Consider the following 25,946-nt stretch of genomic DNA (forward strand, 5'->3'; position numbering starts at 1 on the left):
AAAATTCTTATATATTTACAAAATACAATCAAGCGGGTCAGTCAAAAAGTAATACATTAAATAAAGGTTTAAGACTAACAGCATTAACAAAGTACCCATTCTTTACCCATTCTTGGTTTTACTATATTTTGTTAAAATGCCACAACTATTTTTTTTTGTTTTGTATTAAAACATCTAGCACATGCTTACAGGTTATCAATGAAATGTTTAAGCCTTCATGCTTGTTTTGACCATGCACAATACCTATACTAGTAACATCTTATAATAGCTTATTATTAGTAACTTTCACTGTCAGTTTGCCACTTTTGAGCCCTTGAGCAAAGTCAACCTTCAGCTGCTTGAATTGTATATGGTCACAATCTGGTACTTTAGAGCTGCTAAATGACAAAATGTAATTATTTATTACATAAACATGTAAGCAGTTGTATATTAGTGGTTAAGGTACTGGACTAGTAATCAGAAGGTTGCTGGTTCAAACCCCACCACTGCCAGGTTGCTGCTGTTGGGCCCTTGTGCAAGGCCCTTATTAACCCCCAATTGCTCAGACTGTATTCTTTCATAGTACTGTAAGTCTCTTTGGATAAAGGAGTCTGCTAAATGCTGAAATGAAAATGTAAACATGTTAAACAAAAACAATAATTATATTAAGAAAATAGTGGCAGGACTGGGCACCTGTCACAAATCGACTTATTTTAAGATTTAAGACTTTATAAAATAAATAAAGTAAATTGGGACAACAAAAAGTAAATGCTTGTTATTGTGTTTTTTTTCTGACAAGACAACATTGTGGGGCAGGGCTTTAAAACAGTGTAAAACACAGCATGGCCTGAACCTACATGTCTGAAACTGCAGGTGGCGCTCCGGCTCCATCTCTAGGGGTGGATTTCTCTTTATTTTGGGGAGTGTCAATGCAATTTGACAAACAATAGTCTATACGCACAATTTTAAATCAATATAAAAGCACTTAATTTCGCTAACAAAGAGATTGTACTGCATTATAAACATGAAGCCACCTGAAGGCGTTTTACTACAGCTTCTTATCTACAATACAACCGTTAAGTTAAGTTTAGTGACTGAGTGGGCGGGCGGACCTACACAGAGAACGCCACTGATTGGCTCATGTTGGTGTCATTCTAAACTCCCGTCTCTTCTATTGGACAGACAGACAGCCTGGCTATTTTAATGTGCTGGTTTAGCGTTTACTGCAGTTAAATGTAATACAGCTGGATACAGTTTTGTTGTTTGCTCTGATTTTACTGGTTCTTTGGGAGTCGGTACTGGGGCGGTAGTGGCGTCTGCGTTAATCTGAGATGGATACGGAGGACGAGAAATCCAAGTATGGTGAGTTAGAAACATAACAGTACTTAGTGATCATTACACTAACCTACATAAACATTATTACCTTAAAGGAACAACACAGCTGTGGTTTATTAACGCGAATCGCTTATGTTTGATTCACTGAGTGAAGTATCGACTCAGTGATTGAATACAGAATTCGGTCTGTTAGTTTTTTTTGTTTAGATCAGTTGAGTTTTACTCCCCACACCCAAGTGGTAATGGTGTCACGACCAGTGTAGTCTTATTTAAAAGTACAGTAATATCTGGCTTGAAACAAAAGGAAATACATAATATCCTGTTTTATGACTTGATTTAGGTGACTAGGCTTGTTTTCAGTTGCTATAAACCAGGATTTAGGCCTGGGTCATTTTGTGTTTTATATTTGGTAATCTTTCTAACCTAAAAACTTTAACTTTTAAGTGCTCTTTTAATGTTTGTGTTTGCAAAAGTTGCATGGCTGTTTCATTTAAGAAAAGCCTAAACCAAATTTATTATTAATAAATTTCACCCCTCAGTTTAACAAAGTTGGGACAGTATTTAAAATGAAAATGAAAACAGCAAGCATTGATTTGATTGAAGTCCAGTATTAATGAAACCAAAACATTACAAATACAAAATATTAATGGTTTTACTTTTAATTTTATTAATTTACTTGTTATAAATATTAGCTTGAAACAAGTTCTGAAAGCTTAAGACTCTAAACTTGAAAAAAACTAAAACATTCAAAGGTGTGACGGAATATAAGGAGCATCTTGAAATGTTCTGATTTTTTTTTTATGACTATTATGTTATGAGCATTAAGTGGAGGCTCACAACTTTACTACAAAATGTCAGCAAATAATACATAAAAATTATGTTTCTTAATGATTTTAGGTGTTATGGCCACTACAGTGCAAAATACCACTGAAAGGTCATTCTCTCCCTCAAACACTACTAGTTCTGTCTCTGTCTGAAACTGTTTGGCCGTATTGATCAGTAGTGTGGCAGAAGAAAGGCCTGGCACATTTGAAGAATGAGTAAAGATTCAACAAGAGCTGCCAGAAGCTTGTTTAGCACCTTGAAGTTGCTTATTAGAAGTTATAAAGTACATAGGATGTTCCACCAAGTACTGAGGCTGGGTGTTGAATAATGCACATGGATATGTTTTACTTCATCAACTTTATTTATTTGCTTGATTTGATCTAAAACTGATACCTAAAACAAGTTCCAAAAGTTTAAGCTTTAAACTTTGTAAAATAAAAAACACCAAAACATTGAAAGGCCTATAAGGAGCATCCTGAAATGTTTTAATACTTTATGGTTATTCTGTTATGAGCCTTGAGTGGAGGCTCACCACTTTACTACAACTGTCTTTGAATAATCCAACAACTCCAATTCACATACTTTTGGCTATATAGTGTTCACACAGGATCTGTATACAGTTATAGAACTTCTTTAACTAGTGTACATTTGTGTAAAATGTTTTCTCCTACTTAACTTCTGTAGTAGGTGTACATTTGTTAGCATGCTTTAGGGCGTGTCTGGTACTGAATATAGCAACTGAAATCACAGGGATGTGAAAAGCTGCTTATGTAATTAAAGGGTAGAATGTGGGTTGGAGTCTTTGGAAATCTGATCTGGTTGGTTGTTTTTAATTCAAGCTTCCAAAACTGTAGTCTGATTCTATTTTAGGTTTTTGTTGAACGGCTGTTTTACAGAAGAACTGTTCAGTTATACTGGGTTGTTTGATAACTGCTAATAAACAGTGACTGGAACCCTGGGTCTCTCACTCAGGATTAGTATTTTCATTTACATTTATTACATAGTAGCCAAACCTTTCAAATAGTCAGATCTGACAAAATGTGTTGTTCAATGCTGCTTGAAATAAACATTTGTATTATTTTAAATAATGATCTCAATAAGATGTTTTGCCTAGTAATTGAGTTATTAGCTCATGTAAACTAGGTATTTATTTTATCCAATTTCAGTGCATGTGTATGAAAACTAATCATGCTGCATTCTTATGAAGTTTATGTTCTTAATAAGGCACTAGACAATCTATATGAAAAGTAAATTGTGTTGTTTTTATACTACTATATGCAACACTACACAACAAATATTAAATAGACTAAACATTTAAACAACAGAAAGAATATGATCGAGATAATTGTGTTTTCTACCAAATTGCAATACATAAACTTGATAGGATATAGAACATATATCACTGATTAACGAAATAAAAGCAAAGCTGTGGTATGTATCATACTGTCATAAAAAAGTTTATTTATATAGTTATACAGTATAACTCGTTAATATAAACAGTACATATTATACCACCTCCCTGGTACAAACAGGTAATTAATTAACAGTTTGGCTACATACAATGATTAGCACGGTGTCTCACAGCAAGAAGGTCCTGGGTTTGATCCCCAGGTCCGGGTCCTTTTTGTGTGGAGTTTGCATGTTCTCCCCCTGTCTGTGTGGGTTTCCTCCGGGTGTTCCGGTTTCCTCCCACAGTCCAAAGACGTGCAAGTGAGGTGAATTGGAGATACAAAATTGACCAAGGCTGTGTTCAATATAACCTTGTGAACTGATGAACCTTGTGTAATGAGTAACTACCATTCCTGTCATGAATCTAACCAAAGTGTAAAACATGACGTTAAAATCCTAATAAACAAAGAACCATACAGTGACTACATTTTTAATCATCTAATAAATGCACATGCAAGCAACTGTTATTCTCATAAATACCCATAAAACTGAAATACACAAAGAGCCGTATTTCTAAATATAAACACCAGTTTTCAACACAGTTCAATCAATAAACGGCAGTGATAGCTCAGTGGTTAAGGTACTGGACTGGTAAACAGAAGGTTGCCGGTTCAGGTCCCGCCACCACCAAGTTGCCACTGTTGGGTCCCTGAGCAAGGCCCTCGACCCTCAATTGCTCATCATGTTCAGCTAATCGTGTAAGTCGCTTTGGATAAAAGCGTCTGCTAAATGCTGAAAATGTAAATAAACATTAAATATCTAGTTTTGTGTTTTGTCTTTTCTGAAATAAACGTTTTTAAATAATTTATAAACATTTTAAATGCACTTACAACATGAAAACAAGACTACAATGTGCAATGTATTCTAACCTTGCTGATAAATCGATTTTAAAATGATATTAGTCCTGTTATTACCTTTGTCTCGCCAGGTTTCCACTCCCTGTTTCTCTGCTCCCAACAACACACCTGAGTTTTACCTGCAGTTAGTTTTACCTGCAGTTAGATCAGGTGTGGTGTTTGCTGAAAAAACGAAGCTCTGTATGAAATGAGTTCAAGTTGTGAATCTTTGGTTTAGAGTTCTATTAATAAAATAGAATATGCAAAGCACATGGAAGAGAAGAGAGGTGGAAATGTGTTGTTTTCCAGTTAAACCGGTTTCTTTCTCTAAGGGGAGAGGCTGCCTTCAAGAGCGCATACTACACTACTAGTTAGTATGGTTGTATTGTTTTCATCCACAGCATGTGGCATACTTTCTTTCATACTAACTAGTACGGTAGTAAGCGAGTGTTGACGATAAAGGCGTTTCTTAGTGATTAAACAAGAAACGGAACTGCTGAAAACGATAGCAGGGAGTAGTCGAGTCAAAAAGGAATAAAAGTCAAAATGCCAGAGGACGAAAATTACGGAAAGAACGGTAATGATAAGAATATAACTAGATAACTGTAGTTTTGTTGGGTGAAGTGAAGTTAAGGTCGTGGTTTGTTTACAGTATGTTATCGCTGCTCTTTTGAATGTAAGCGGGGTGCGTTCACGTGCTCCTGTTTTACACGTTAATTTGTTTATTTTCAGTAGCAGTTGTGTTTCTCAGTTTTGTAGATTATTAGTATTTAGATTCTTAACGTTAGTGTCTCTTTCTGCTTTTTCAAAACCTCAATTTTCAGGCTGTTTCGACGAGCTGACTTTAGTCTTGGAAATAAATAGGCTATTTGTTGTTATATTTGTGTATTTTCTAAAAATCCTTAGTTATTTGAACTGGATTTGACCGAAGTACAGTTTATTTGAAAGTTTTGGCTTTACACTCCTTACACTCCTAAATTAGTTTTCTATCTGAAATGGTATAAACAAATTTGGAATTTTAGACAGCAAATTAGACATTTCATTATACAACATTCTATACAAAATTACAAATAGGCAATTGGTATTTGAGTATAAGTAAGTCATGTGTTTTCAGCAATCACTGTGAATAGTCTTTTCTGTAGTTATGATTGGGACAGATACTTCTTGTCCAAGACAAACTTTCACAGAATTCAGAGTTCTTTCGTAAGTTTATTTAAAAATGTGCTGTATCAAATATACATACATCAAGATAACACATTTGATGTAACTTTAGCAGCCATTTCATATGACATGTACTCAAAATTAAGTGCTGTTGATTACTGCACCTTTTTTAAAAGTGCATAAAACATTGTTATTTCGGTTTACTAAACCACAATTACCCTCATCCTGTCTAGCACCTGTAACTGCGAAGTACAGTGACTTGACATTAGTCTCAAGGGTTGTGGGTAGAGCTGTAGATTTGAGCTATGCAGCTTGACCCTTTTGGCGCCGTACAATGGCCGACCCTGGCCAAAACAATTTAATGTGTTGTGGTTAGAGATTTAAAAAAATTGTAGCAATAAAGGGTGAAACGAGGTAATGTATTGCAATTTTTTCCAAGATATAAAATTATGCAGCCATTTCTGTTACTAAAAGGAGCCAGATGTTGCTGCAGGTGTGGCAGTAAGGAACAGAAGTGAAAAGAACAAACATACATGCTGCTTAACAGACTTTGTGACAACTAAAAATAACAATAATGACTTGCATTCAGAAATGCAGTCTGTGTTATTGGATGCTCTGTGTACTGTGGGTGGGCATACAGAGCTATTGTGTACATGGCTGTTTGTGGGAAGGCGACTGCTACTATGTGGCTGGAACTGCAACATGATCCTATTACAGACTGAATTTCTATTTGCTCAGTCATCAGGCTGGAATGTCTGTTGTGAGATCCATTAGTCCTATTCAGAAGGAGCAATCCAATACTTGCAGACCTTTTCCGTTATATTTTTTGTGCTATGATACAGGCCAATTCAACTCCAGGAGTATGTATCGAGTCCTAGGGGCATTATAAACCTCTTTGGATGCTCATGTCTAATAGTGAGAAAGATAGCTTACAAATTAACCACATTCTTCTTTTTATTACAAATCGAATGTACAGTGACATAATAAATTTTACTTTGTTTCATTAAGCCAATAAATTCTTATTGTGATCTAAAATTATTACAAAAGATTTTTCTGTCTTTCCTGTGATAATACACACCAACATGGTCAAAGGAACCAGTCTAAACAACAAGTTTTTTTTTATTGCATTTAAACACAACCTTATTTTAAAATGTTTTATTTACAAATGTCATTTCTGGAAAAAATGGAAATGCTCTACTTAAAACAAGAACCTGTGGTTTATCAGTTAAATTAAATTTCACAAAAGTCACCAACCACTGTGCCGCGGACCGGTCCGTGGATAATTTATTACCGGGCCGCACAGAAAGAATAAATAACTAGAGATCACTACAAGAGCAATTAAATTTCCAAAACACTTCAGGTGTTATTGTCTCCAATCACCATTAGGTGGGAGCAGTGTCTCGTTGCTTCTAAAAATGCTCAGGATTTACACAGATTTTTCATTCTATAGTTATTCTATTTTAAAACCTCCCGCCCCCACAGATCCGTGAAATTATATCTTATATGAAACCAGTTCATGCTGCAAAAAAGGTTGGGGACCGTTGACATAAACAACTTGTAGGACAGTTTGATGCATCATTTTTTGGTAATTAATATTGTAAAAACACTCATTTCCTTGAGACCGGTACATTTCTTAGGAAATAACTTCAATTTACTTTTTAATTTCTGCCTTTAATGTCTAATGCATTGACCTGTGGAGCGTTCTCAAAATGTTATTGTTTTTCTTTGCTGTCTGGCATACAGCTTAATAACTTTTGTTTGTTTGAACAGGGGAGCCCAGAAAATTTGACCCAAGCTTTAGAGGGCCTATTCAAAATCGGTAAGAAGAGTATTTTTTTCTTAAGCTGTTATAAACCTACAATGCTCACAGATTGTATACTGTGTTTTTTTTCCTTTATTTTGAAATGAACTGTGTAATATTGTTTGCGTTTCTCTCTTACAGGGGCTGCACAGACATTATTTGCTGTATTCTATTTCTTGTGGCCATAGTTGGTTATTTCGCTGTGGGAATATTGGGTGAGTTTCTCATGAGTTTTGCTTAAGTAGAAAAATCAATTTTTTTGTTTTTCTTATGAGTAGAAATACAGAAGATGTGGTTGTGTAGGTAGGTAGTAGTTGAGACCCCATTGTGTTAAAACAGTGTTCAAGTTCAAACTAACTGAGTCAGAGATGAATGTTTAAATATATGCCTGTATTGATAGTATTGAGGGGTAAAACTATAAACCATACCTAAGGTCAGAGCACTATGACTAGAACTGAAATCCCAACACCCCTTTCATAATATAATTTGTTAAATTTGTGCTTATTTAGTCAAAAATAATGATTCTGGACAAGAAGGTCTGGCTTGCAATCAGCATTCCAGTTCATCTCTGAGCTGGGGCTGTGTGCAGGCCACTGGGGTTCTTTCACACCAAACGTATTAAACTTTGCTTTGTGCACTGGGCAACTGGTACGATGGAACAGGAAAAGCTTTTCCTTAAATTGGTGTGGCTGAAACATTATACCATGTCTTTATAGACTTTGCTTTGAGCTGGAATGAAAAGGGTCTTTTCCAAACTGTTGCCACAAAATTGAAAGCATTTAATAGTTATATAGTCTTGTTAGCAACTAACTAAGTTTGGCTAAAACGGCTTAACTCAGTATTTAGTCGGGGTTTCCTATTTATCTAACATTTAGCTAATTGACAAAGTTTGGAACAAGATTTAGGTGTACTCATAGTTACCAGGGTTTTTACCAAGCTGCTATTTACTGCAATAACACCAAAGAATCTCTGTAACAGTGTCCATCAGTCGGTCCCTTTTAACAAAGGCCTTCTCATGCATCTTTCATAGTTGTTATGAGCTACTTCAGAATCTCTTGCCCAGGCTTGAATTACTTTAGCTTAGGCCACACCACAAACCACCTCTGCTTCTGATGCAATCAGCCATCTTGAAAGCTTCAGATGGAAAAAAGCTAAGACTATGAACTTGGTACAGACCAGATGAGTCGCTGTGTAGTAGGTGTTATGGTTGATTCACTTCAGTCTTTCTGGCATAAAGTCTTTTTTTTTTTTTAAACAATCTCTTACTACAATTTTCCTTTCACTCAGCTTAAACAATCGCTCACTTCATTCTGAGTAGCATACTAAATTCCACAGCTATTCCAAACGCAGCCCTGTCACCCCTGTGTTGAGTAGAATTGCTTGATTGTGAGTCAGGCTTTTTCATCCAGCATACATACTTGACCTCACATTTGCAGACTGGAGGCTGTTCTAGCTGCAAAGGGTGGGGAAGTTCATATTAATGCCCATGGTTAATGTTTATTTAATTATTAAATAATTATTGTTTTTTGTTAATTTACTTCACTTAAAAGTTTCAATGAGCAGAATGTCAGATAACTTCTTATTTATTGCACATAGACTTTTTAGTGTACAGACTAAGATTCAGCCTCAGAAATAAACCACTGCTGATATAAACTATAATGCAATTAAAACTGTTGCTTGGTGCAGGCGAGGATATTAAATGTATTTAATAGAATCTGGATCTGGATGTTTGTGCTGATGTTTGTATTGCTGGATCGGGTAGCACAGTGGCTTGGTGGGTAGCACTGTAGCCTCACAGCAAGAAGGTCCTGGGTTCTATTCCCAGGTGAAGCAGTCTAAGTCCTTTCTGTGTGGAATAGGGATTATGCTTATGTTTAAAATCCTAATAATAATAATAATAATAATTGTATTGATGGTTCTGGTGACATTTGAAAAGCTGAAGAACGGTGCACTGCTTCTACAGCTGCATACAATTAACCGATTAACAAATGATAATCTATTTTTTTTATTATTATTTCATTATATTACAGACTTATTATTTTTGCTTGACTTATAGTATTATTTATCTAACACAACATTTTATTTGAATATCAAAAGCAGTCACCTTCTAATATTTTTAGTTTGTTTTTTGATTTATTTTTGTTTGTCAAAGCTTTACTAGCACTCCAACAAACATTAATAATTTACTGCATTATCAACACTGCTATCATTATGAGGTTGTGTATCACACATCATACGACACGCCTTGGTGTAATGTACAAATTATACTGTGACTCATTCTTAGATGTCAGTCAACAACCTTGTGTTTTTAAATTTAAACAAATGTAGGATTTAATACCTGCCATTTGTGTGGGAGCGGTTACAGTTATGTTTGTCTACCCCCAGCATGGTCTCAGGGTGACCCCAGGAAGGTGATCTACCCCACTGATAGCAGAGGGGAATTCTGTGGCCAGGTTGGAACGCCACTGGAGTAAGTTCATTGACACCAGGGGATCTTTACACAACTTAAATAACAATCATAAAATTGCATTTACCGTTTTTTTCTCTGCCGTTGTGTTTGTTTTTTACCACTTGTGGCTGTATGTAAGTGAGGAATTGTTTATATGGGCATTTGTGTTACAGGAAAAAGCCTTTCCTGTTTTACTTTAACATTCTGAAATGTGCCAGTCCTGTAGTTCTTCTGGAGTTCCAGTGTCCTACCACTCAGGTACATTGTACGCTTGTCTCTGTTTTATGGAAAAAATTGATAATTTTAATTTCACATGGGTGAAATGCCCCTTTAGATGCCTTTGTATTGCCTGTGGTGTGTGCTCCTCCTGTTGCCCTTCACATGAGCTTGGTTAAAATGGGGTATATAAATATTAATTGTCTTTAACTTTGTATCAACAGTTTAAAGAATAGTTTGATGAGTTGGGGAAACTGGGATATATTAGAACACTTACTGTAAGAAGTTTTCTTGTCTGAAATCAGTGACTGAATTAATTTATGAATGCTCTTTTGATTGAATGAGAGACTTTCACATTCATGCTCCACAATTTTTGTGTAAAGCACAAAAGGTTAGGCATAGATGTTTTGAAAGAAGGTCATAGTCAGGTGTCCACATCATTTCGACTGAAGTGTGTAGCTAGGTGGCCAAGGCTGTTCTTGCATTGTAATGAATGTTATTTATAAGCCTTGTTACATCCAGCACTTGCTGGGTTGGGGTGTTGTTTACTATCGCTTTACTATTGGTGTTTTCTTTTTGAGCTCTAGGATCTATTCCACTATTTCTAAATTCTCCCTAAATGAGTGAACTCCCTAACTCATCTGTTAACTGAAATATGGATTTGGCAATAAGAAAATGCATAAAAGCCTGTTTGTCTTTTAATAAATAAAAGGTTGCAGCAAAACTCTCATGGATGAGACTGCATTTATGGGAAATCTAATAATACCAGGCCCAGTCTTAGTTTCGTTTTTACGTCAACAAAACTGGGTCTAAGGCACATGCAAACTATTACAGAGCTCCCCCTTGTGTAGAAATGTTCACCCACTGAACATGAGTGAGACAGGCCAGGTCTGTTAGGTGTTTTGTATGTAAAATACAAGTTTGTTTCTTTTGATTCATTGCTAGATATGTGTGGAGAAATGTCCCGAACGCTCCATGACCATGATAACTGCCAGAGCTATTCCCAATGACTGGAATTACTACAAAACTTTCTGTAAAGAGGGAGTAGACACCTTGGTAAGTAGAATATTAAACGTGTTACATTTCCTCTGGGATCAGTTCTTTGCACATTGCTTAACTAACACAAGATTAGATGATTTATACCAGATCTTCTAATTGTCATACATTCAGTCATGATACTTTGTTCTAAAAGGGAGGAAATTAAGAATTTGGTAAAAACGGTTTCTAAAATCGTCTTGAGCGTCGTGTGCTCAACAGATGTCTGAGGTAGGAAGCTTATCGCCTCCTCGCTAATGCAGCAGTGCCTTACTTCTGTCTGGTTGAGGTACTGACACTACTGGTGGAGGAATACAGAGGGTATTGCATGGTTCATTTTATGGCTCTTTGTAAGAATCTGCTGCTGGCTGGCTAAGAAAGTGGCTGGTGGCCTTTTTGGCCAGCTAAGGTGTTGTGCAAGCAGCGGCAATTTGATCCATCCAAACTGGGATACAATTTGGGGAAGAATGCAAAAAAAGTATCTCTTCTTCAGAGCCGCTTCGTATCAAAAGCCTACCTTTCTATAAGAAGCTGTTTTAGATTTTGCAGCTTCTCCATATCACAGAATAAGCATTGCTAATAGTACAGTGGGGCCAAAAAGTATTTAGTCAGCCACTGATTGTGCAAGTTCTCTTACTTAGAAAGATGAGAGAGGTCTGTAATTTTCATCATAGGTACACTTCAACTATGAGAGACAAAATGAGAAAAAAAAATCCAGGAAATCACATTGTAGGATCTTTAAAGAATTTATTTGTAAATTATGGTGGAAAATAAGTATTTGGTCAATAACAAAAGTTCAACTCAATACTTTGTAACATAACCTTTGTTGGCAATGACGGAGGTCAAACGTTTCCTATAAGTCTTCACCAGGTTTGCACACACTGTAGCTGGTATTTTGGCCCATTCCTCCATGCAGATCTCCTCTAGAGCAGTGATGTTTTGGGGCAACACAGACTTTCAACTCCCTCCACAAATTTTCTATGGGGTTGAGGTCTGGAGACTGGCTAGGCCACTCCAGGACCTTCAAATGCTTTTTACGGAGCCACTCCTTCGTTGCACGAGCGGTGAGTTTGGGATCATTGTCATGCTGGAAGACCCAGCCACGTTCCATCTTCAATGCTCTCACTGATGGAAGGAGGTTTTGGCTTAAAATCTCACGATACATGGCCCCGTTCATTCTTCCCTTAACACGGATCAGTCGTCCTGTCCCCTTTGCAGAAAAATAGCCCTAAAGCATGATGTTTCCACCCCCATGCTTCACAGTAGGCATGGTGTTCTTGGGTTTTTCTTTTTCCTCCAAACACGACGAGTTGAGTTTTTACCAAAAAGTTCCATTTTGGTTTCATCTGATTACATGATATTCTCCCAATCCTCTTCTGGATCATCCATATGCTCTCTGGCAAACTTCAGACGGGCCTGGACATGTACTGGCTTAAGCCGGGGGACACGCCTGGCACTGCAGGATTTGAGTCCCTCTCGGCGTAGTGTGTAACTGATGGTAGCCTTTGTTACTTTGGTCCCAGCTCTCTGCTGGTCATTTATCAGGTCCCTCCGTGTAGTTCTGGCATTTTTGCTCACCGTTCTCATGATCATTTTGACCCCACGGGATGAGCCCCAGATCGAGGGAGATTATCAATGGTCTTGTATGTCTTCCATTTTCTTACAATTGCTCCCACAGTTGATTTATTCACACCAACCTGCTTGCCTATTGTAGATTCACTCTTCCCAGCCTTGTGCAGGTCTACAATTTTCTTTGGTCTTGGCCATGGTTGAGTTTGGAGTCTGACTGTTTGAGGCTGTAGACAGGTGTCTTTTATACAGATAACAAGGTCAAACAGGTGCCATTAATACAGGTAACGTGTGGAGGACAGAAGAGCTTCTTAAAGAAGAAGTTACAGACCTGTGAGAGCCAGAAATCTTGCTTGTTTGTGGGTGACCAAATACTTATTTTCCACCATAATTTACAAATAAATTCTTTCAAAATCCTACAATGTGATTTCCTGGATTTTTTTTCTCATTTTGTCTCTCATAGTTGAAGTGTACCTATGATGAAAATTACAGACCTCTCTCATCTTTCTAAGTAGGAGAACTTGCACAATCAGTGGCTGACTAAATACTTTTTGGCCCCACTGTATGTTTCGTACCTCATTAGAAGGTCTAGGTTCTGAAGTGATTTATATTGCTTTTTCTTATATCTATTGCTGTCTAAGGTGGACAATATTGAACACTGATAAATATCTCAGACTAGTCTGTCCAGAGCACATCAGAGTTTTCCTTGTACAGTTCTTAATAAATGGATTTTAATGGATATTTTGCTGCTTTTGCAATTCTGACTGTTTTCTATGCATTTGATGTGCATTTGAGCAGACCCCTGCAGAGATCCTGAGCAAACGACTGTGTCCAGCATTTCTCGTCGCCAGCAAACCATGTAAGTTTCACTTATTTTTTTGGTAAAATGTGTTCAGAAGCATTTATACTGCTGCCTCAGAGCCTTGCATTTGTCTCCCACAGTCACACGGAGGTGCTTCCCTGCTCTGGATCTGAAGGACAACAAGGTTGTTGTAGGAAACAAGACTGATTTTACAGATGAAAATGGCAAAATCAGACAGGCCAGTGACCTAGTGCCTGCAGTGAAGTGAGTGCTCACTACACACACAAAATACAATCAGCGTCCTCAGGAATAAGTAAAGTATAGCTGGATGTGTGTTTATTAAACTTTAAAATAACTTCACGTTTCAACAGTAAGGTGTGACATTTTCATTTTTGTTTTGGATTAACCCGTCCAAAACCTGCTTTTGTGGTATAACGGGAGTGAACGCGTAACTATTCTATTCCAACTAAGCAAGGAACAGCAGATTTTGTGTCCCGGCCATCAGTCAGAGTCGTATATCTGCACTTGTGTGGTGGACTTTTTTGTGGTGCCGTTTTTCACGTCCCTCCTGCTAAACATGATCCAGTTTCTTGATGTATTTCTTGGCCAGACAGAAAAAATCGACCAAAACTGGTTATTTCCAGACAGTGTTATAAGTTTAATTTCAAAGTGATTTGAGGAACCTCCCAAGCATAGGTCATTGCTTCCTCACTGGTTTGCATACCACAGATCTGAATATTGCTGACAACTTGTGTACATTTGCTAAGTTTGCTTAATGTTTTGTCCCTTATTTTGTGTTTAAGTAAATGTTTATTAATCCAGCAGTCCAGTGTTTGGTACTCAAATGACCAACTTTCATCTGTGTAGTCTGTAAACTGTAATCTCAAGCTTTTAAATACCACCTTAAATAAGAATTAGTGCTTAAAGTCTTACATTCTTAAGTTTTATTGGATCAGTACACATGGGTGTAAATAATTTGCTCATAGGTTTATACAAAGCTTATACCACCTGTAGAGGATCAGCTATGTGTAAAATGATTTCAAATCATTGAAGGGCAAGAGTAAGATAATTGTTAGATCAGAGCACATGACTAACCTTAAAACCATAACCTAATCATGCTTGATTTTAAACAGTGTGTGTTGTAAATACCTTAATTTTTACGTATTGTTCATTTATTTTTATTAGCTGCGGTACTAATGATACTAAAACAGTTCATGGAAATTTAATGTGTGTATTTTTTGTTTGCAGAAATGCCACAATAGTTGCTGAGACTCGCATGGTTGTAATAAAGATCTTTGAGGATTTCACACAGTCATGGTATTGGATCCTCATGTAAGTAAATGTCAATCTGCTTAAGATCACAATAGTTCTCATTATTATACAGTCATTGTGCTTGGGTTTGCCAGAGTGTTAACCATCAATGAACGTAGAACTCTGTAGTTGTTCCTATACACTGATCTTACATAGACGTTATATATTTTTGTAATGTGTGTTGACTAGTATTATATTTGCCGCATGACTATGATTATGTGTGCATGCAGCTTTGATGAGTGCAGCACTTACATGTGCTCCTTTTGTGCATTAAAAATCCATTAGTGTAGATTAGCACCGAAACCCAGACATTACTTGCAGGAATAATCAGGCCGTTTTCATATAGCACTAAAAGTAAGTCTGTGTAACAATAGTGCACTAAGTATTGTAAGTATTGTGAGGTTTGGGACATAGCAAGTAGTCTTGTCTGCAGAGTGGTATAGTGGTGCAGCAGCCATCTTGAGTGGACACGGGTTCAATCCTTGCTCTCAGTTATTGTTTGACAAGGTTGGCATTGTTTTGCCATGTCAGTGTGGATTTCCTATGAGTAGTCCAGTTTCCTTTGCACTTCCTAAAACAAGCCAGTAGGATGATTGGCTAATATAAATGACTGATTTTTCTTGATGGGCTTCTGACTTGTTGTACCCTGATATGATGCCAAATAAAGTCAAATATAGTCCAGTTTTGTAACTGATTCCTTGAACTGACTCTGTTTTCCCAGTGGTCTGGTCATAGCGACAATTCTGAGTCTGATCTTCATTGTACTGCTGAGGTACCTGGCTGGAATCATGGTCTGGGTTATGATTGTCATGGTCATCCTCGTCATCGGATACGGTACGACTCACTCCTTCATGATGCAGCCCAAATCATGTGCTTTATTAAGCAGCCTGTATATTCAGCTACCCACTAACAAATGTGTCATTATGAATTTTATTATTATTAAGAGTTTTTACACTTTGGCTGTTATTTTTAAATAATTCATTAAGTAAATATTTGTTAAAGTATTTGAACACTGTTGACATATAGCACTTCTCCGTGGTAGCTTTATTAGCAACATAACGGAATGCAAAACTACATTTGGTTTGCTAAAATCTAAGGTTAACCACGACACTGCTGTTTTGTTTAGGTTATTTGTTTTAGTCTACGTATTCATGCAGGAACGCATTAAATAAAAAAGTCTCTTGTGACCCTTGTGAATGCAGAAAACTGAATAAATCTAGGCCTCTAACCCATTAGCACTAATACAAAACTGATGCAAAATGTGAAAAGTATGAGGCTTCACTTTTTCTCCTTCTGTGTCTCTCATTTGAGCAGGTATCTTTCACTGCTCGATGGAATATGTTCATCTAAAGAACACACCAGGGGCCAACATCACCCTCAAGGAGCTGGGTTTCCAGATGGACCTGAACGTGTATCTTCACATTAGACAAACCTGGCTGGCCTTCTGTGAGTCTCTTTGAGCTGATTTACTCTTTTCAGTTCATGTTTTTATCTTTAATTAGAGGTATATCTGCACTGTGATAGCTGTGATGGGCCCCTGAACAAGGCCCTTAAACTCCTAATTACTCACTTGTAAGACGCTTGGGAAACACTGGGCACTAGACAGGAATACCCTGGACAGGTCAAGTCTGTGTAGACTCATGACTGATTGTTGCACTTATTAAATCTGGGTTTGAATCTCAGTGGTGCTATCAGCCAGTCTGGTGTAATAAGCATAATCGTGGGCTCACATGATAACTGCTGTGCCAACCGAGAGCCAACCTGTTGGATAGGATTTTTAATTAAATTTTTCAAACAATGACCTCACAATGATGACCAAACAATGATGGTGGTTATGTTACAAGTGTAGGATAAATTTCAAAAGTGAACTATTATTTTCCTACGTTATTGGAAAATAATTTATTGTAAAGTGCAAAACTAGTGCTGACTGTCCTGGTTTGGTCTTTTTGCAGTAATTATTCTGGCCATAGTGGAGCTCATCATCATCCTGCTTCTCATCTTCCTCAGAAAGAGAATCCTGATCGCTATTGCTCTCATTAAAGAGGCCAGCAGGTATGTAATGTGCACAAGTTATTTCAGAGTTTATTAAAATAAACCAAACACTAGATGGTTGGGATTTTTTTTAAGTTCTGTTTGAACAGGATTGTGTTTTTATTGGGAGGTGAGGTAAAGTAATTATTGTCTTCTGCTCCAAGCAAAACAGAGAGGACTCTGCCAGAAATACTAAGTCATTTTTCCCACCAGAGTAAAGTTGGTTTCATTGTTATGTTGGTCTGTTCAGCTGTAACCCAACATATTATTATGACTGTTCTGGAGCTCAGAGAACTTTTAGTATGTGACTTTACTTGTGTAATTATAAAAAAAAAAAACCTAGACACAGTGCATTTATTACTGGAGCTCATCTGCATTAATCTACCATCATCAGCCGCCTTTTATTTAACAGGCTAATTTGTCTGTTTTAACGCTATAGCAGCTCACAATGGTTAATGTTTTTAACATGTTATTAAAGTTGCAACGGTGTTACCAGCCTGGTCAGGTACTTTAGGCTGCAAGTGGAAGCTTACTGACATTACAGTAACCACAGAATTAAATAAGCCAGTCACCGGGTTGGCAGAATGCAATTGGAACTCTGATCTCAGCAGTTTTCTAGCGCATTAGACTGCTGGGCACCATTTTATTTCATTTTTAACCTTGTACTTTTTACATAAAATACAGCAACAGCTTAACAGACCTTTGTTTTAATACAGTACTTATTTTTTTTCAGGGCCATTGGTCATGTGATGTCTTCATTGTTTTACCCTCTGTTTACCTTCCTCCTCCTGGCCATCGTCATTGCATACTGGATGATCACAGCTGTGTATCCTTCATGCCTGGTTTAGGTAAAGGTGCAGGTCCTATTTACTCATGAGCACAGGTTGGATTACCGTAATATTTGCCATCTTGTCATCACATTTGCTTGGCCAGATGTGATCTTGTTATGCAAATACACATATGGAAAACATATTTTAAAAGCTTTAATAAGTGATGTTGAAATCGAGCACAGGCTATGTCCGCTAGCCCTACATCCGAACCACCCCCCGCACACCTTAAATTTATACATAAAATAAAATGATTAAGATAAATAAGAGTTCTTTAGCTCACTATTCAGCAGAAAATCTTGGGTCCATGTTTATTGACACTGCGGAATTGTCCAGCTTTGACCACCTTGAAACTCTCTTGCTAGTAAGATCATGTCTGGCCTCACAAGTCAATGTTTAATTTAAGCACATCTAAATCCACACTTGTCACACATGCTTGTCTCATATAATGACTTGACTTTTCAGTCATCTTACTTCACACGACAGGTTAAGAGTTAGCAAAGTCTCAAGCTTTGGTACAACTATAGATACCCCAGTACTTCTGTAATATAAATGATCGGCAGAATCATTAACACCTTTTTGTGAGCGTCCTGCTGAAATGTGTTGACTCTTGACACCAGTGTTCAGCTTTCTCTCCACATCTAATGAACCTGTATACAAAATCTTCAATCAGACTGAATGCAAATATGCTACCAACTCCTGCAAACCTGAGGTAAGTTTGGGTCTGTAAAGCAAATAATAGTATGTTTACCAATTAGAACCTGTTTAAACAGCTGATTTGTCCTGAACCTTGACCATCACTACTGAATAAGAACTGCACATCAAGCAATGTGACAGTATGTGCTTTTCTGTGCTGAGTGATGCAAATATTGTACATTGTAAATGATTTTTTAAGTAGTTAAAATCAACCAGTTAATTGTCATTTTTATGTAGGACATGCATCATGTAGCTTATAATGTTTACCTTTGTGAATAAGAATTGCTTTAAATGACTGTATTTGATGATTTCAGAACTACACTGACTCTCTCATGAAGAAAGAGTGCCCAGATTCCCAGTGCCTTTTTGCCTTCTATGGTGGTGAATCTGCCTACCATAAGTACCTCATCCTCCTCCAGTTCTACAATGTCTTCCTCTTCTTCTGGTGTGCCAACTTTGTGACTGCATTAGGCCAGATGACTCTGGCAGGTGCATTTGCTTCTTACTACTGGACCTTCAACAAGTCAGATATGCCATCCTGCCCCGTCTTTGCCTCCTTAGGCCGAGCTCTCAGGTATGTAGTTGAATATGAAGCTGCACTATTTATCTCATGTGTAGATCAGAGAAGTTTCTGTTTTGGACTGAATGTGTTGGTGGATTTTGTAGGTATCACACTGGCTCTCTTGCGTTTGGCTCATTGATCTTGGCAATCGTCCAGTTGATCAGGGTTTTGCTGGAATATCTGGATCACAAACTCAAAGGTAAACTAAAAACCTAGACAGAAACCGACTTCATAAGCTCAGTTTAGGTAAATCTGTTGTGGTGGGTGTTTTAGTAAAATGTTTTGAATGCAGCATTGGTGTTAAAGCTTCTTACACTTTATAATGAACACTTACTGGTAACATTTTGTCTTTACAGGGGTAGAAAACAAATTTGCCAAATTCCTTCTCTGCTGCCTCAAGTGCTGCTTCTGGTGCCTGGAGAAGTTTATTAAATTCATTAACAGAAATGCCTACATCATGGTTTGTGCTCGCATCACTTCTTATTTTAGACTTTTACATTTAAAGTTAATTGAAATTTGTTCTGATGGCTTGGTGTGTTTGTTGTAGTTTCATCATTTACATTTACAGCATTTAGCAGATGCTTTTATTCCAGCTTTACTGGTCATGGAAAATAGTGATGTGTTTACGTAGTAACCTAATTGTGTTAGTTTTGCTCCCCCAGGTGGCCATATATGGTAAAAACTTCTGCGTTTCAGCCCGAGATGCCTTCTTCTTGCTGATGAGAAATGTGATCAGGTGGGTGAAAAAACAGAACAGACAAGACCAAAATATTCAGGTTCATTTCTATCTCATTAGACACTTTTATTTACTGGCTAATATCAGTGTTTCACGATTTTTAGGGTTGCTGTCTTGGATAAGGTCACAGACTTTTTATTGTTTTTGGGGAAACTTCTTATTGTGGGAATTGTGGGTAAGTACATTTATTTATTTATTTATTATTATTACTGGTACATGTTTTTTATTATTACTAGTACATGTTTTTTATTATTATTACTGGTACATGTTGTTTTATTATTATTATTATTATTATTACTGGTACATGTTGATTTATTATTATTATTATTATTACTGGTAAATGTTGTTTTATTATTATTATTATTATTATTATTACTGGTACATGTTGATTTATTGTTATTTTTATTTTTGGATTATTACTGGTAAATGTTGTTTTATTATTTTTATTATTATTATTATTATTATTATTACTGGTACATGTTGATTTATTATTATTTTTATTATTGTTATTATTATTACTGGTACATGTTGATTTATTATTATTATTATTATTATTATTATTATTATTACTGGTAAATACTAGGATCTAATTGAGTGGAGCTCTCTTGGAACATCTCAGTATATTTCTAAAGCATCATTTGTAAAGGTGTTTTGCTTGTGTTGTGAATAAAATGGGGACCAGTTGCAGCTCTTAATTTCAGCACAATTCACAGCCAACTTTTGCGAGACGTTTCCCAGACATAGTCTCATTATCGATCACTGCTGACCTTGCAAGACTAAAAACTACAAACAGTATTTATCATTTATACTCTATGTTAAAATGTCTTATTGACAACTTTATTTTTTTATATGTAGGAATCATTTCCTTCTTCTTCTTCTCTGGGAGAGCTAAAGGAGTGGAATTTGTACCCAATCTGCACTACTACTGGGTGCCCATTCTGGTAGGGAAATTATCACATCATTCACGCACATCTTTGCATCCATGCATTGCTAGTGTGACAAAGGCAGTGTTAGAGTGCTGATCAAACTCGTAGATGAGATCCAAGCCAAGGTTTAATAGACAAAAACATGATTTTGTGTGTGTGTTTTTCATAGACGATTGTGATCGGCTCTTACCTTATAGCTCATGGTTTCTTCAGCGTGTACGCCATGTGTGTGGACACACTCTTCCTCTGCTTCTGTAAGTACTGAGAATTATGTACTAGAATTGCTTTGTACCATAGTATATTGTAGGAATAGACCTGAGTACTCAACTCTGGTACTTTGATGTAACAGTAATGAATGATCATGTAATGTTAGATTGTAGTGAGGTGTTTTTCTCTGGCAAAATTCAAAGATCTCAATCTCATGTGCAGGACATGTTGTCTGTGTAACCTTTGCATTTCGATTTTATTGATTTTTGAGCCTTTTGCTGCTATTCTAAGCTTGAACACTTTTTCCTGCCATTTTTGGTGTTTCCAAATTTCAGATTCTTTTATTTAGTTAAACTTTGAATATCAAACTAGAGGATGGAAAACCACATACTGTCTCTCTTGCATGAGCTGTGCATCTAACTAACATGTACTCTGCTGTCTTTGTGCATGGTTTTGACTTCCTGTTGCTCATTCTTTCTCTTCCTTGTCTGCCCTTCCCTTCCTGTCACTACCCTTCCCCTTCCTTTAACCTTGCCTCACTATATTCAACACCTGCCGTCATATTCACTCTTCCACCAACTTACACACAACACAAACTTGCACACGAAAGGTGAGGACCTGGAGCGCAACGACGGCTCTGCGGCTCGACCGTATTACATGTCGTCTATGCTGCACGACATTCTGTACAAGGGCGCTGAAGAGTCTGCCGTCTGTTCCCCGTCTTCACCTCAGGAAGAGGAGATCCCACTGCGAGCACAAAATGACCCCACAGAATGAGACTAGCATGCACTATCGTTAAGCCAACTAATTTAATTATAGCCATAGCTGAGTAAGCAGGTACAGTCTACTGGCTGTTCAGATAAATGTTATTATTATCTACCCACTAATTTGATATAGGTAATTAGAGGCGGACAATCATCTGTTATGAATGTGTTATTAATTGTTTGTAATTGAAAAGTCATGCATAGCTGTTTTTAATAGCTGCAAATTCTCTAATGCAAGAGCTATAATCAGATGTTTAGGTAAACGATAACTCTCAACAAATCTAGACCAAATACTTTTTGTGGATGCATACCAGTGCTTCAGCTCCTTGATTTTTTACCTCTGTTTTGTTCAGCCTGTTATTTAAAGATTATGACTGAACCCAGTTATTTTATAAGGTATCAATCATTAATGGAAAACACTAGATATTTTGCATAAAGTACAATGGAATAATGCGTTCTCAGGGTGAGACCAAACTTAGTTTGTACTTTTTAAACAAATTTGATGACTTGATGTCTAGTCAAAACTTTTACTGCACAATTACTGTTTTAAATAGCATATTAAATGAATATGCTACCAATTATAGCAGTACACAGATGTGCCTTATAAAGCACATGTAATACTGTTTGGGATGGTGACACTGCTCATCTGTCTGGCCTCCTGATTGAAGGTCTCATCTCTGCCATGTGATTGCTACTTTTACATTAACTCCTAGACAACTTGACACTAGTCAGATATTTGTTGTTTTATACACACACACAAGGTTGTGTGCCCTGCCTTTTATCCTCTTAGACTGATGCCACCCCTTTATGACAACCAAAATCCTGTTACGAGTCTAGTGCATTTCAAGTAGGTCATTTGTTTTAAATATGTGAGATTAATGCGACTTCTGATACTCAGGCAACATTTTATATGTAAGAAATGTGTTTGATTAGCTGGTTTTGATTTTTAAATCCAAATATAATGGGCTTAGTTTGTGCCTCTTATATACAAGTTAATTATGTGCAAGTTAAAGGCATCCCATGTAGTTTTCACTTAAATACAGTTAGATGAAAATCAAACAACCTTTGTATTTCTGAAAAGCAATGATGCTGTTAACACAAAATATTGCCAATCTGTGTGCCAGGAGCAATTCTTGTAGCTGTCTTTTCTGTAGCCTTTATATACTGTGAAATCGCATAATACAAAGTTTTCAGGTACTTTTTGTCCAAACTACATTGGACAGCTTTAATATAAGTCTGTATTGTTTTGGCCTACACTGTTCTGCTAGCTTTACTAAAGCAGTTGGTTTTCTGCAGTGGTACCTCAGAACTAGGCTTTGTGCAAAGTTAATCAGATAAAGGTTAATCAAAAAGGAATTTGCAGAAAAGTTCATGTAGGACTTTAAATGTATTGGTCTGCCTCCAAATGGTACCCCCCCCCCCCCCCCTCTTTTTTTCTTCTAAACAGTTTATGTCTTATCCCCCATTGCATTGTACCTTTGCTTTAAGGACAGCATTTTGCTGGCTGAGAACTGCAGTCTAGCATATGCACCTCTGACACTTGTGCAACCATGATGTGCCAGTGCCTTGCTGTCATAAATCCTTTACTCAAAACTGTACTGGACAAGTTGGTAAAGGAACTGTCCTAGGACAATGTGTGCTGGTATACAATAATATACATCATCATCATTGATATTTATGTAAGGTGTTAGTTGCAGAATTCCATGTGTTCTACCTAGCTTGAGATGCCCTTGATGTAAATGTTACAAGTGCACTTTTTCCAGTAAGCCTCAAATGTCTTTGTCTCAGTCAATCACCCGTTTGCCTTGAAATGAATTTACATGTTATACAATATAATTAATACATATGTATTCTCTTGACTTCTGGACTGTTTTTTTTTTTTCCTTTCTTTGTTACCGCTTGTTTAAAGCCATTTAATCCTTTGTGTGTTTAACATTATTAACCTAAAATTGCATAAACTTAATATAAAGGTTTTATAATCAGGCAAAAAAATGTAAAATTTCATTGATTGTTAGTATGTAACTTTAAAAGCTGCAGCACTTTTTAACAATAAACATGTTCCACCAGTTATGTGCTAATGCCATTATGTTAACAAAACATACTTCATATGTGTAAGATGATTTACAGGACAGTCTCAATCTTCCATCAAGTTTGCAACCACTCTTCTTTGCTGTAGTGTTAATCTGTCACCCATGGTGTAGGTCTATCTGCAGAAGAAAAATAATCCATTAGTGTTAACATAATTTTGACTCACCCTGTATATGAGAGAGGGGGAGAGAGGGGGAGAGAGGGGGAGAGAGGGGGAGAGAGAGGGGGAGAGAGGGGGAGAGAGGGGGAGAGAGAGGGAGAGAGAGGGAGAGAGGGGGAGAGAGAGAGAGAGAGAGGATTTGCATTGCATAACTGCATCATGTAATTGTACAGTTTCATCTCTAGTGTTGTTGATTTTACTATAGAGATTTAGTGTAAACATGTAAACATTTACTTGGTACATTTGACTGTCAAAGTATCATCACCAGGATTAATAATGAATAGAGAACTACATAAAACCATTCAAGGTAAGTAGCAGTAACTTTGTGGAAGTTTGTGAGTAAATAACACAAAGTTTGTTTGATATATACGTACACATTGAGCAAAAGTCTTTATGGATTTGGCTTTGTGGACACAGAGTTGGGAGCATATCATTCATATATTCCCATACACCTGATTGTAATGGTGTGGCTAAAATACCAGAATCCAACAATCAGGAGGGTTGTCCATTTACCAGTACCCATATAGTTATAATATGATGTAATAGGATGATGAGTCCATTTTAATATGATGTAAGTGCTTAAAGTATCTTGTTTATGAGAGTATGTCAAGTCATGCAGTTTACTCATCTCTTTGTCATGGCCTTTGTTTTTCATCTGCACCAGTGGAAGACCTGGAGAGGAACGACGGCTCTGCAGAAAGGCCTTACCTGATGCCCGAATCTCTTCTCACTACTCTGAAAAAGAAGAATCAGAACAATTAATCATGCAGGAGAGAAAGAGAGAGAGACAACAGGAGGTCATGAAATGACAACAATGCAACAAAAGACGTGAATGGAGTTTCCATTCAAGGCCAAAGTGGTTGTACGTAGTTAAGTGCCTTAAATACATGTGTGGTCAAGGACAGGCTAGTCTCCTGCCCACCTGCCCTGCACAATCAAAAAGACAAACAAGACCACTAGTATATTTTATGCAAGTGTGAGAAATCACTCATGTATTTGTATCTGTCCCAAAAAAGTTTATAGAATTTAATGTTTTGTGTTTAACCTTATAGGTGTTTTTTGGAGTTAGTTACAAGTGTTTGTGCCACTATGCAAAGAAATGTTTTACTTTTTTATTCAAAACGGATTGTAAATTAGTTGCTATTAATACGTTTCCAGAGTATTTGAGCGCCAATGTTGCATGCCAGCGTTATGGACTGTATGAGGTAAAGATAGTTAAAATGCTTTGGGGTTCCTGGTTTGTTTTAGATTTGCTTGTTCGTCTTCATCTTAGTATTTTTGTACCCATCATGTCTACAATAAAACATGTTCATTGACCTTTTGTGTGAATTTTTTGTGTAAACTGGGAAATCATTGATAGTGCACAGTGAATAGGCAACTGATGTGGGTGCTGCCCAGCTCTAGCATGCTGGAGATTTGCATTCCGCATCCTGGGGACCCAACACTCACCTCTGGTTACCATCTGTTTGAGGTCTAACATGTTCTCCCCATGCGAGTACTAGATTCATCTATAGATTTCTCAAACTCCTAAAACATGCCACAACAGGATGATTGCCCAACTGGAGTTGGGTTTTTTGGGGGATTTTCTGTAGCCCATTCATTAATTAATTTTAACATCATAATTTTTAAATGTTGGGTCTCTGAAACCCCAGATCCTCTTTAACAGCTCACAAAGTATCCTTCGCCTTTTCAATCAGCTTGATAATTTTTCTAATTTTATAAAAGCTGCAAGTAAACTTTTTATAAAGTAAATTATATTGTGTTCCAAACATTCCCTAATTTACACACTTCTCTTTGGGGTCTCAGAGATCCCAGCTAGAACACATGATTAAAGGCAACAGATGTTTTTAATTTCTGTCTGGTCTTAGAGGTACAGCTCACTCTCTTGTACACACACACACACACACACACACACACACACAATGCTTCATGAAAGCTACCACCTCTCTTGCTCTCAGGTTATTTGGTTAATTAATTTGGTAAATTTTTAACTCATTTTAATTTTATTTTACCCACACAACACTGGGGTTTTTGAAACCCCAGAGAACAAGGCAGTAAACTCAATGTCAACAGAACACGAGGGTTAAAATCTATTACAATGTAGTTTTAAATATGGTACCAGTATGGCAGTTGTAGCCTAGTGGTTAAGCTACTGGACTAGTAATCAAATATAAATGGTAT

The 25,946-nt window shown here is 36.9% G+C and overlaps 1 protein-coding gene across 4 annotated transcripts; it reads left to right on the forward strand.

Moving 5' to 3' along the window:
* The first annotated feature begins 1,219 nt into the window (after positions 1 to 1,219).
* On the forward strand, positions 1,220 to 25,082 carry LOC134300213 (choline transporter-like protein 2). Of its 4 annotated transcripts, none has more exons than XM_062984916.1 (22): positions 1,220 to 1,341; positions 7,356 to 7,404; positions 7,528 to 7,601; positions 9,772 to 9,856; positions 10,009 to 10,093; positions 10,997 to 11,107; positions 13,454 to 13,514; positions 13,598 to 13,721; positions 14,706 to 14,789; positions 15,490 to 15,602; positions 16,083 to 16,214; positions 16,721 to 16,820; positions 17,533 to 17,625; positions 18,254 to 18,338; positions 18,637 to 18,896; positions 18,989 to 19,083; positions 19,241 to 19,344; positions 19,547 to 19,620; positions 19,725 to 19,795; positions 20,476 to 20,561; positions 20,716 to 20,800; positions 21,364 to 21,623. In XM_062984916.1, the coding sequence occupies exons 1-22, from the start codon at positions 1,311 to 1,313 to the stop codon at positions 21,528 to 21,530; spliced, it is 2,169 nt and encodes a 722-aa protein (XP_062840986.1). In that variant the 5' UTR covers positions 1,220 to 1,310; the 3' UTR covers positions 21,531 to 21,623. The 4 variants fall into 4 exon arrangements, with proteins under 4 accessions (XP_062840986.1, XP_062840983.1, XP_062840984.1 ...); XM_062984913.1 differs by lacking the exon at positions 21,364 to 21,623 and adding an exon at positions 24,430 to 25,082 and having other exon boundaries at positions 1,231 to 1,341; XM_062984914.1 differs by lacking the exons at positions 1,220 to 1,341; positions 21,364 to 21,623 and adding exons at positions 4,944 to 5,001; positions 24,430 to 25,082.
* Positions 25,083 to 25,946: the final 864 nt, after the last annotated feature.

The sequence above is a fragment of the Trichomycterus rosablanca genome, chromosome 22 (genome assembly GCF_030014385.1).
Source record: "Trichomycterus rosablanca isolate fTriRos1 chromosome 22, fTriRos1.hap1, whole genome shotgun sequence".
In the NCBI taxonomy this organism is placed as follows: Eukaryota; Metazoa; Chordata; class Actinopteri; order Siluriformes; family Trichomycteridae; genus Trichomycterus; species Trichomycterus rosablanca.

Coding starts and splice junctions, on each gene's coding strand:
- LOC134300213 (XM_062984916.1), top strand. CDS start 1,311: ATGGATACGGAGGACGAGAAATCCAAGTATG. Junction 7,405..7,527: donor AGAGGGCCTATTCAAAATCG/GTAAGAAGAGTA, acceptor TCTCTCTTACAG/GGGCTGCACAGACATTATTT. Junction 10,094..10,996: donor TCCAGTGTCCTACCACTCAG/GTACATTGTACG, acceptor ATTCATTGCTAG/ATATGTGTGGAGAAATGTCC.